The sequence below is a fragment of the Trachymyrmex septentrionalis genome, unplaced genomic scaffold, assembly GCF_001594115.1.
Source record: "Trachymyrmex septentrionalis isolate Tsep2-gDNA-1 unplaced genomic scaffold, Tsep1.0 scaffold126, whole genome shotgun sequence".
Lineage (NCBI taxonomy): Eukaryota > Metazoa > Arthropoda > Insecta > Hymenoptera > Formicidae > Trachymyrmex > Trachymyrmex septentrionalis.
The window spans coordinates 279123-289209 of NW_017304395.1; the positions used below are offsets into that span (position 1 = coordinate 279123).

Sequence of the window (10087 nt, forward strand, 5' to 3'; positions counted from 1 at the left end):
GATTGGTTCATGCACTAATTTTTATCCTATCTCGAATCTTGGCCAACGTCTATGGATTCCGCTCTATATGTATAGTATGTATATAAAGAGTAGTAAAATCAGAATATCTTTCAATTTAGAATTATTCTTTCTCTTTTTAATTTGAAGGCGGGAAGATAAACTTTTTAAATTAGTTCAGTTAAAAAACCTATAATATTTTTTTCAGATCACACATCAAAAAGTGACGAGCATTAATGTAGTATACTTGTATTAATATTAAAAATGTCATTTATATACAAGTATCATGCATGGCTAAATGAATATACGACAATCATGAATAAAAAACTAGAAAATAAGCGAAAAAAAATGCTTGCAATGTTAGCAGTTCATGAATTTCAAAAAGAAATGGAAAAAGGTTATCATGAAAAACGTTTTTGTGTTGAACCAATATTTAAAAAACGCCATATTCATGGATTTTATCACTCAATTTTTCCAGTCGTGTCATTAAACGAAAGTCAATTCAAGAACTATTTTTGCATGACGGCAACACAATTTGAAGAATTATTACTTTTAGTTGCTCCTCAAATTACCAAACAAACAATAATTCAAGAGCCAATTTCTGCCAAAGAACTGTTATCAATGACAATAAGGTTAATCTAAAAAATTATTTAGTTACATTATTTGTTTTGTTTTTAAATATATTAATAAATTAATTATAATTTTTATTGTATCAGATTTTTGGCATCTGGTGATTCTACTTCTCTGTCTTATCAATATCCCAATAGCTTGACAACTGTGAATGATATTATTGAAGAAACATGTAATGCTATATGGAATAATCTTCAACAGCAAGTACTTCCATCTTCTTTAGCAAAAGAAGATTGGTTGAACATTGCACATGATTTTGAAGAATTATGGAATTTTAAACATTGCGTCGGAGCAATTGATGGAAAACATATTTTGATGCAGGTATATACTATTATGTATTGCATTGTTAATACGAGTTAAATATTATAAATATAAAAACTAAATAGCTATTTATTTTTTCAGTGTCCTAATGATTCGAGTTCATCATATTTCAATTACAAAAATAATCACAGTGTTGTTTTGCTTGGAATATGTAATGCAAAGTATATTTTTACATTTGTGGACATTGGAACTTATGGTCAACGTAGTGATGGTAGCATCTTTAAAGGTTCCTTGATTGGACAATCTTTTCATAATAAACAAATGAATTTACCAGAACCAGAACCTATTACGTCGGATGGACAACCTTTACCCTACATACTTGTGGGAGATGAAGCGTTTCAATTATCAGATTACTTACTTCGACCTTATCCGGGAAGAGAAAATCTAACTCAAGATCGAATAATCTTTAATTATCGTCTTAGTCGTGCTAGAAGGACAATTGAAAACACTTTTGGCATTTTAGTGAGTAGGTGGAAAATTTTGAGACGACCAATCATTTGTAATGTTAAACAAACAATGAAAATAGTTCAAGCAATAATATGTCTCCACAATTGGCTTCGCTTGCAAGATGTCGAGGAGAATCAATACGTACCTCCATCAATGATTGATCAAGATGATTCAAATGATTTAATTCCTGGTTCTTGGAGAAAATATACTGAAAATAGTGCACTTCGTGATATAACTAAATGCGGTACTAATACCAGTAGTCGTCAAGCTAAACAAATTCGAGAAGAATTTTGTCAATATTTTAACAATGAGGGAGCTATATCATCACAATTTGATCACTGTTAATATTATAGACTTTAATTTATAAATTTTATGTACTTAATTATATTTAATTAATGTATTTAATGATATTAATACTTAATAAAAAAAAATACAATGTTAAAGATAAAATAATATAATAAGTAAAAATTATGTATGTTCTGCCAAAGCATCATATATTATATCCAAAAACTTTTTCATTATTTTTCGCCGTTTGCGTAACCCTAATTCTCGCAGCTGGCATCCTAACATTGACAAAAAGGCATCAATTTCATCTGGAACTGGAATAGGCGGAAGATTAACAGGTACGTCGTTATTGTCACACAATGCGTTTGCAATTTTGTCTATTGCACTAGCAGACTTCTCAAAATTACTCTTCTTTCTTTTATTGCGAGGCCCACTATCTGAAAAGAGTAAATAATAAAATAAGTCACATTACTGTGTCCTAATATTCACTAATAGAATAGAAAATTGATAGTTTTATGTTCTTTTATATTTATAGTTTTAATACAATATTTGTACAATATTAGAGAATATGCATTTTATGTTCAATCAATACATACTTGATTCATTTTCAACATCTTCAAAATCATCTATCTCAATATTACTGGTGCTGTAAATATTAAAATTATCAATTATTAAAATGTCAAGGGTTAAGAGTGCAATAGCAAGTTGATCTATATAAATGTAACAAATGTTTCGACCAATACATTCAGATCATTTTCAATGTTAACATATAGTTACATAATACTAAAAAAAAGAATATTTCTGAGATCTACATATTAAAATACTTAATTTTTGATCACACAAGTTTTGATTATGCAGGTTTTACAATAGGATATTATATTTAAATGTGATCAAAAATCTCTTCAGACATTAGCATAACGCATAAATCGCAGAACAACAACAAACATCGTAAATTATCATACATTCATATCATTCACAGTTCGGGTGAGTCTTGATGTAGAGTTTCGACATTATTTCTGTATGGTTGAACCATCAAATGTATTGAAAATTTTGGCAAAGCTCTAGTTGATAAGAAGAAAAACTTCAACAAAACTGTACACAAAAAGATCTACGCGTAAATGAATTAACATACCGGAAATCTAATAAAAATAATAATAAAAAATAATACTCAAAACTCACCAGAAATCATGTGTAAAAAAAACAATACAAACGAGTGTGTCCAAAGTGAACAAAGAACTTTCTGAATATATCTCGAAAGAAAGAACGCAGTTGTGCAAGACAGACATCGCACGACGGCCACTATGTATGTTCAGCAGTGCGGATCAAAACAGACTGAGTGAGGAAACAAACTGTTAGCATCAGAAAGTCAAACTTTATTTATGATGGGGATGTAAGCCTTGTGAAGGCCATCGGTGTCAGTCTGTAAATTCAGACCATTCTTCTGCTTTTTGATATTGAGCATCTCGGAAACCAAACGTCTCCGGTAACAAGGCTCCTCGTCCAAAATTACGACTTCGTCCCATTGGAACTCGTGATCCAGCTGTCTCCTATGCTCAGTTATGACAGAACGCCCAGAAGTATTGTATCTAATGTGATTGCGATGTTCAGCAATCCTGGTTTTCAATCTTCTGCTCGTCTGTCCCACGAAGCATCACAATCTTCACACGAAATCCTGTAGACCACATTGCTTTTCGAAGTATATGGACAAATATCTTTCTGTACTTTGATATATTTGTTCAGTTTATTGAGACTACGGAAAGATACCCTGATGTCGTTTTTTTCTGAAGCGTTTGAATTTCTCCGTGTGGAAGGGGATGAATGGCACCGTAAGCCAAGAAACAGACTCATTCTCCCTGTCATTGTCAGCCAAAACTCTATGTGTTGTGTGTCTGTTTCTAATCAAACTTTTTATACGTTGATTGACTGTGTCAAAAATGAAGGACAGTGGATAGTCATTGTCTAATAAAATGTTGATAATAAACGTAAAATTCCGTGTATGAAACCTAAAGTCTAAAGATAGAAAAAAGGCTCTGTCAACCAGTGAAAGAATCGTCCCTCTTTTGTGCCATAGGATGGTTAGAATTAAAATTCAGAAATCTCCCTGAAAAGATCGGCTTACTGTACCAGTCAAAACCAAACCCGTTCTCATTAATAGATATGGTAACATCTAGAAAATTAATTTTGTCTCCCCCCACTTCAGAAGTAAATTGCAAACGCGGGTGGAATGAGTTAAACTTTTCTAATACCGAATCAATTTTCGAGGGAACAACCGCAGTGCAAATGTCATCCACGTATCTGAAATAAAATACTACCTCCAAGTCCAACGACATCAAGGACACTGTCTCAAGTCTCCTCATCACCAAGTCCACTATTACAGGAGATAAAGGAGAGCCCATGGGAGTGCCGAAGCTTTGTCTATAAATTACATTGTTAAATGAAAAAAATGTGGAGTCGAGAATAAACTTTATCGCTCCCAGAAACTCTTCCCTGGGAAAGAGGGCAATCTCTGGAAATAGAATCCCACTGTTCATCGACACAGTTGACCGATATCCCCATTGGAACATTCGTGAACAAAGATTTAACATCCAATGAAATTAATTTGTATTCATCTGTAATGTGTAACCCTTTTAATTTATCGACTAATTCGAAACTATTTTTAATGTAACTATTCGCTTTGGGAATGGATTTGTATAATATGTTATGCAAATATGTAGCCAATGAATACAGCGGGCTACCCATCGAAGAGACGATAACCCTTAGAGGACAGCCAGGTTTATGAATCTTCGGCAATCCATAGACTCTCGGAAGTGATCCGTCACTACAATATAACTTTCTGTACACAGCGTCGCCAATATAATTTTTTGTTTTCCATGTTTTCCGATGTTTGTTGTTGTTCTGCGATTTATGCGTTATGCTAATGTCTGAAGAGGGCTCAATCCTGGAGCCGAAACTTGTAACGTTATATAATTTTGCCTTTGTGGTTTGAAATATATTCTTTTGTTAATTTTAAAGAAACGTGTTGACTCTTACTTTGCCTGTTACTTATTGTCATTTAGTTTATATAGAAAGAGTCCTTTGATTTAGTACTTATACTATTTTTGTCATCATTTATATAAAATATATAATTCTTACGTTTTCAACAAGCAAGAATCTCGTAAAAATTCCATTGAATCATAATGAAGCCATTTCTTTCCATTTTTTCGAGCACTGGCGCTTGTTTCTAATCTAATTATTCGTCGGTATGTATCATGTAAGCTTTTAAATTTTGTTTTGACTTCATTGACTGTAATTTTCCCATTTAAAGCATTTGCTACTTCTTGCCATAATTTTTTTGTAATTTTTAAGTTGCGTTGTGATAATGGAAGTTTATAATTCCAAAGAGGCTCTCGTAACTGAACTTCTAAAATGAGAGTTTCTTCATCATCATGACTAAGTTTTGTTTTTAAGCCTTCATCTGAATTTCTTCGTTTCTCACAAGAATTTGGCTCAGATAAGTGTATCGGCATAACAAAATCTAAATACAAAAGAAACATATATTAAATACATTAGAAATAATAAAAAAGATTTTCACATTATTTTGAAACAATTATTATCAAGTTTATTACCTGTATTTTTCTTGGGTAATTGCACTGTTATTATTTGTTTTTTATCTATGCTTGACACTCTGCTTTTTATTACAGTCACTCCATCATCTATAAAGTATTAAATAATATGTATTAAATTAAATAATAAATAAAAATATATATTAAATAATAAATACAATAAAATGTTTAACTTTTAATATATAACAGTTATAAGATCTAATTTACCTAATAAAGGATAAAAATATAATGTATCAGGTTCAGTTATGTATTGTGTATAGCCTTTTAAACAAGCATGTTTCCCAATTTCTGCTTGTTCGCAGATCATTTCACATAACCCGCACGTTTGTACGAGATTAAGGGATTCATTCTAAAAAATATATTAAATTTAATACTACAAATATTTGTAAAATATTTCTAATTTGTTAGTGTTGTTATTGTTACCTCTAATTTTCATATGTTTTAACTAATTATAATCTTTCAGTCCTTGTAAAATTGAAAGATCACAATATATATAAATTTAAGATAGATTTGGTTTGTACGATATTATTGAATCGCAAAATATAGAAGATGTAAGAATTAATATTTTACGTACGTCAGAGTCCATTTTTTATTTCAAATCGGAATGGTTAACAAAGATTTAGCGACGACGCTAATTGTTAGACAAATTCAACTTCTTTAGAAGTACAATTTCACGCAGCAAAGCTTTGCTGGCGAAGACTTCCCACTCCGCCGTAAACAAAGCCAGCGTTCAACGCTCTTCACTAAAACCGTTTTATCTAGAGTACCGTCAACACGATGCTGCAAACGCTTTAAAGCAACTTTTAATTGGTCAGTTTGTAAAATTCTTTCTTCTAATTGGTCCATCATACGCTTCAAATCATTTGTAGCGAGACTTTGACTACAGCCCTAGATGACCCCTAAGGACCATTCCACACAACTTGCATAGCCGCATAACCATATGCATATAGAAAATTATCCAATCACATTTCTGTCATAAAGCCAAACATAAAATACGATTGGATGATTTTCTTTATGCATATGTTTGTGCGGCTATGCAAGTTGTATGGAATGGCCCTAAAGCGGGAAGCACAGATTCTTACGTAACGCATAAAACATGAGGCATAAGAAAATCAAGAGTCCTTTATTTTACGGAAAGAAAGGAAACAAAGCACTTTGGTTCATTTTCTTATGCCTTATGTGTTATGCATTATGCAAGAGTATGTGCTCTCCGCTAATAGCGTAAGGCCGAAATCAGACTATGCATTGAAGATTGAGATTAAAGATTAAAGATTAAAATTTCACCAATAAGGACAAAGAAATTTTGGCTCCTTTTGTTCTGAGGGTCGATTGCGTATCATCGCTGAATATTCTCACTTCTCGCGCTTTCATCTTACGTAAAAAAATACGCGCGATTGGCTGTAAGCATAGTGAAAATATAATATCGCTATGCTCACGAGAATGAAATTCGCATTTTGCACAGATGTGAGTGATACATAACCAAAGTAATACATAACTTTTCGCACGTAAGCATAGCTTACAAAGTCAATCCTGTTGAAAATTTTTATTTAAAATTTTTATTTACAATACAACCATTATTTACAAAGTCAATCCTGTTGAAAATGAATATCTCTAAGTATTCTTCGTGTAATTTTCATATATGTGGTTCAAAAGTCTTTTCACCCTCTTCATGCAGCAACAAAATTGCTACCATGTATATTGCTATTTGATTTTATTTTTGTCTTTGGACTGTGCAAAATTACATATTTAACCTTAAAATTGTCAATTCAGTCGGTTGTAGTTCCTCTTTCGCTCTATTTTTCAGTCTTTCTTTCTCGGATCTCGTCATTCGACAAGAAATTTCTTGTCGAACGAACTCCCGTGAGATTGCTTGCAATTGCATCATGATGACGGTTAGGGAATCACGCGATGTGAGATGACTCACATTTTCACCATGATAAAAGTTAGAAAATCGATACCCTTGTTCACTCTAGATGACACATTTAAATGATATGGCGGCTTAACGCCATATTGATTTTTAGTTCCTCCTTTTTGACAGACTCACTTCAGGTGGCACCACAAACCAACGGAGGCGACGGGGATCAACTTCAACATATAGAAGTTTGGGAGCCCCGGCTGTTATTTCATGTTGCTTTGACGGTTTTGTTGTACATACATCACCGAAAAAGGCCGAAGGAAAAAAGAAGGGAACGGCGACGCGGCGATGTTAAATCAGGCAGTGGTCGAAGCACTTTATTCAGCGACCTATATCGAAAACTATTTGGATTGCGTGGAAAATCTGCCAAATGACTTGCAGAGGCACGTCTCCCGATTACGAGAGCTCGATGCTACTTGTCAAAGTAAGTTCGATCGAATTTTAAAAGTTTCTTTTGGAGCAATAATCGGTCCAACAATACTCGTTGCTTTTTTGTGATTTCTAGTAGATTTTCCACATTGCTTTTTCCGATAGACATATACTGGATCATTTACACTATTTACAATTTGCAGAGATCTTTGATAGCTTTATACAATATTAGTATGATTTATAAATATAATATGTTTTAGACAGCGCAATAAAAATTATTCAAAGTAACTTAAATTTCCTTGGACTGTTTCTTGAACATTTGTGTTATTCAAACTTAGAAAAATAATAAATATCAGCAACAGTATTGAAATCTGTGAGAAGACCTTTCAATTGTAGATTGAAGAAATAAAAAAAGTTGTATTACATTTTATTCAGGATTTTGATCACGTTTTTAACATTGTTTTTTGAGATAATTATTGTAACTGTAAATCGTAGTTGATATTGTTGTTTACCATGTCTTGATGATTTTTTTTACAGCATATCTACATGAAGTGGATCAACAACAAGAGGTATTACGAAATGACACAGATCCTATAGTGAAAAGAAGAGCATTGATGAAAGTACAGCAAGCTCTAATTGCAGCACAGGAAATAGGAGACGAGAAATTACAGATTGTTCAGCAAGTGCAAGATCTTATTGAGAATAAATCTAGGCAGTTAGAAGTAGATTATCGAAATTTAGGTATGATATTTTGCAAATTTCTGACATTAATAAATTGATATAAGTTGATTAATTTTAGATATCAATATCTATTTCTCATCTTATAGACTTTGGAAAGGAACAAGAAAGCTCAGAATCAGTCCGTGAATCAAATATAAACAACAGTTCAAATAATGCGAGCCATGCAAACAACTCGGAACGTCAGCCAAAACGTGCAAGAAGAACAAGAACTGAAACCTTGATAGAATCAGCTCATTCTATGGACATGATGGTTGGAATGACAGAAACAAGATCTTCGACATTATCCAATACAACTAATGGAAATCAGAAAAAGACAGCAGCGGCGGCTACTGGTAAAAAGAAGAAGCGAAAATCTCGGCAAGGCAATCAACAAAACCAGCATCGTGAGGATACTCCGCCGCCACCAGAAGATGATCTCGCTATAGATCCCGATGAGCCAACTTACTGCCTGTGCGATCAGATATCGTACGGCGAGATGATCCTTTGTGATAACGATCTATGTCCCATCGAATGGTTTCATTTTTCCTGCGTTTCTTTGACGACAAAACCTAAGGGTAAATGGTTTTGTCCCAAGTGTCGCGGTGATAGACCTAACGTCATGAAACCCAAGGCGCAATTCCTTAAAGAATTAGAAAGATACAATAAAGAAAAAGAAGAGAAGTCATAGCAAGAACATGGCGAAGAAAAATTTAAAAATTTCACAAAATTTAATTGGACTTAATCGAGATCGTAAAATAATTTTTAATTTCGATTGTAGATATGAATTTGAACTATAATCTATAAAAAAAAATTTTCGTTATATTTTTTTGTTTTTTCTCCATGAAATTGTAATTTTATTGTAGAATTATAATCAGAGGACATTATATTTTTTGCATTTAAATTATAAAAAATGAATATATATATTTATGATTGTACATACGCGCGCGCGCGTGTAGAGAGGGAGGGGGGAGGGAGAAAAGGCCCTTATGAGATACCGAGTTTATTTTGGATAAATGCTAGAAGTCTATAGGCAGAATTTAAAAAAATAATAGGTCATTTTGAAGGGAATTTAATAAGCTTTTAGATAACGTTACATAAAATTTAATTCGAATTTCATTTGTTTTTAAAAATTATAAAGAAATGTAAAAAGTGAGCAAATCGCAAAGTCAAAAAATTGTGCTCCTAATGAGATGCCTTGAGAAATCGATAGTGAAACGCAAAGTATATCAGTATTGCAATTAAAAAACTAATGTTTCTAAAATACAAACAAACACAGCTAGCGTGCGCGAAAAATGAGCATGCGATAGATTATACTTAGAACTCGTTTTCAGGTAGTTGGAATCAAGCATTGTAGATATAGGCACTCGACGTTCATTCTGTTTGTCTTTTTTTATTTGTACAATAACATTTATACTTTAGCAACGATTTTCACTAACGATTTTAACATAGGAGCATGAGTTATTTCATATTAGGAATACCCTGGGTATCTCATATTACGATTTCCACACCTTATGGTTTCAATGATCATCAAATCTAACTTCTATAATTAAAAAATTCAACATATCCTGTATTTTTCTATTAGTACGCGACCTTATTCTTATAATTATATGAAGAATTTATTGCCAAATATTTATTTTTTTTTATTAAATAATAAATAAGGTTTAAATGCTCATCTCAATGAAACTTGAAGACAAATTCTAAAATCATTGTTTTATAATGACTACAAGTTAATCTAATAATGAATTTTCTACTAAATAGTTTTCAATCCAAGAACAATAAATTCATGGTGGAACCAATAGAT

The 10087-nt window shown here is 32.3% G+C and overlaps 3 protein-coding genes across 3 annotated transcripts; 2 read left to right on the forward strand and 1 right to left on the reverse strand.

Annotated features, from left to right (window-relative positions):
• LOC108755658 lies at nucleotides 1–1740 on the forward strand. Its single transcript, XM_018498796.1, has 5 exons — nucleotides 1–74; nucleotides 206–394; nucleotides 476–629; nucleotides 714–948; nucleotides 1030–1740. Exons 2-5 carry the CDS (start codon nucleotides 262–264, stop codon nucleotides 1738–1740), a joined length of 1233 nt encoding a protein of 410 aa, XP_018354298.1. The 5' UTR covers nucleotides 1–74; nucleotides 206–261.
• Nucleotides 1741–1863: 123 nt separating this feature from the next.
• On the reverse strand, nucleotides 1864–6027 carry LOC108755666. Its single transcript, XM_018498808.1, has 6 exons — nucleotides 5857–6027; nucleotides 5490–5631; nucleotides 5286–5372; nucleotides 4813–5194; nucleotides 2277–2326; nucleotides 1864–2117 (listed from the first exon to the last, which is right to left on the reverse strand). The coding sequence occupies exons 1-6, from the start codon at nucleotides 5866–5868 to the stop codon at nucleotides 1864–1866; spliced, it is 927 nt and encodes a 308-aa protein (XP_018354310.1). The 5' UTR covers nucleotides 5869–6027.
• A 1336-nt stretch (nucleotides 6028–7363) lies between these two features.
• On the forward strand, nucleotides 7364–8987 carry LOC108756208 (inhibitor of growth protein 1). Its single transcript, XM_018499834.1, has 3 exons — nucleotides 7364–7621; nucleotides 8104–8307; nucleotides 8394–8987. Exons 1-3 carry the CDS (start codon nucleotides 7486–7488, stop codon nucleotides 8972–8974), a joined length of 921 nt encoding a protein of 306 aa, XP_018355336.1. The 5' UTR covers nucleotides 7364–7485; the 3' UTR covers nucleotides 8975–8987.
• Nucleotides 8988–10087: the final 1100 nt, after the last annotated feature.

What these genes read in the sequence shown, in the direction of transcription:
- LOC108755658 (XM_018498796.1), top strand. Translation starts at nt 262, where the DNA reads ATGTCATTTATATACAAGTATCATGCATGGCTAAATGAATATACGACA. An exon ending in TCAAAAAGAAATGGAAAAAG is followed by an intron (nt 395 to 475) that starts GTTATCATGAAA and finishes CAATTTTTCCAG; the next exon opens with TCGTGTCATTAAACGAAAGT. An exon ending in GAAAACATATTTTGATGCAG is followed by an intron (nt 949 to 1,029) that starts GTATATACTATT and finishes TTATTTTTTCAG; the next exon opens with TGTCCTAATGATTCGAGTTC.
- LOC108755666 (XM_018498808.1), bottom strand. An exon ending in ATATTTTTATCCTTTATTAG is followed by an intron (nt 5,373 to 5,489) that starts GTAAATTAGATC and finishes AATACTTTATAG; the next exon opens with ATGATGGAGTGACTGTAATA. An exon ending in ATTACCCAAGAAAAATACAG is followed by an intron (nt 5,195 to 5,285) that starts GTAATAAACTTG and finishes TTTTGTATTTAG; the next exon opens with ATTTTGTTATGCCGATACAC.
- LOC108756208 (XM_018499834.1), top strand. Translation starts at nt 7,486, where the DNA reads ATGTTAAATCAGGCAGTGGTCGAAGCACTTTATTCAGCGACCTATATC. An exon ending in GCTCGATGCTACTTGTCAAA is followed by an intron (nt 7,622 to 8,103) that starts GTAAGTTCGATC and finishes TTTTTTTTACAG; the next exon opens with CATATCTACATGAAGTGGAT. An exon ending in AGTAGATTATCGAAATTTAG is followed by an intron (nt 8,308 to 8,393) that starts GTATGATATTTT and finishes CTCATCTTATAG; the next exon opens with ACTTTGGAAAGGAACAAGAA.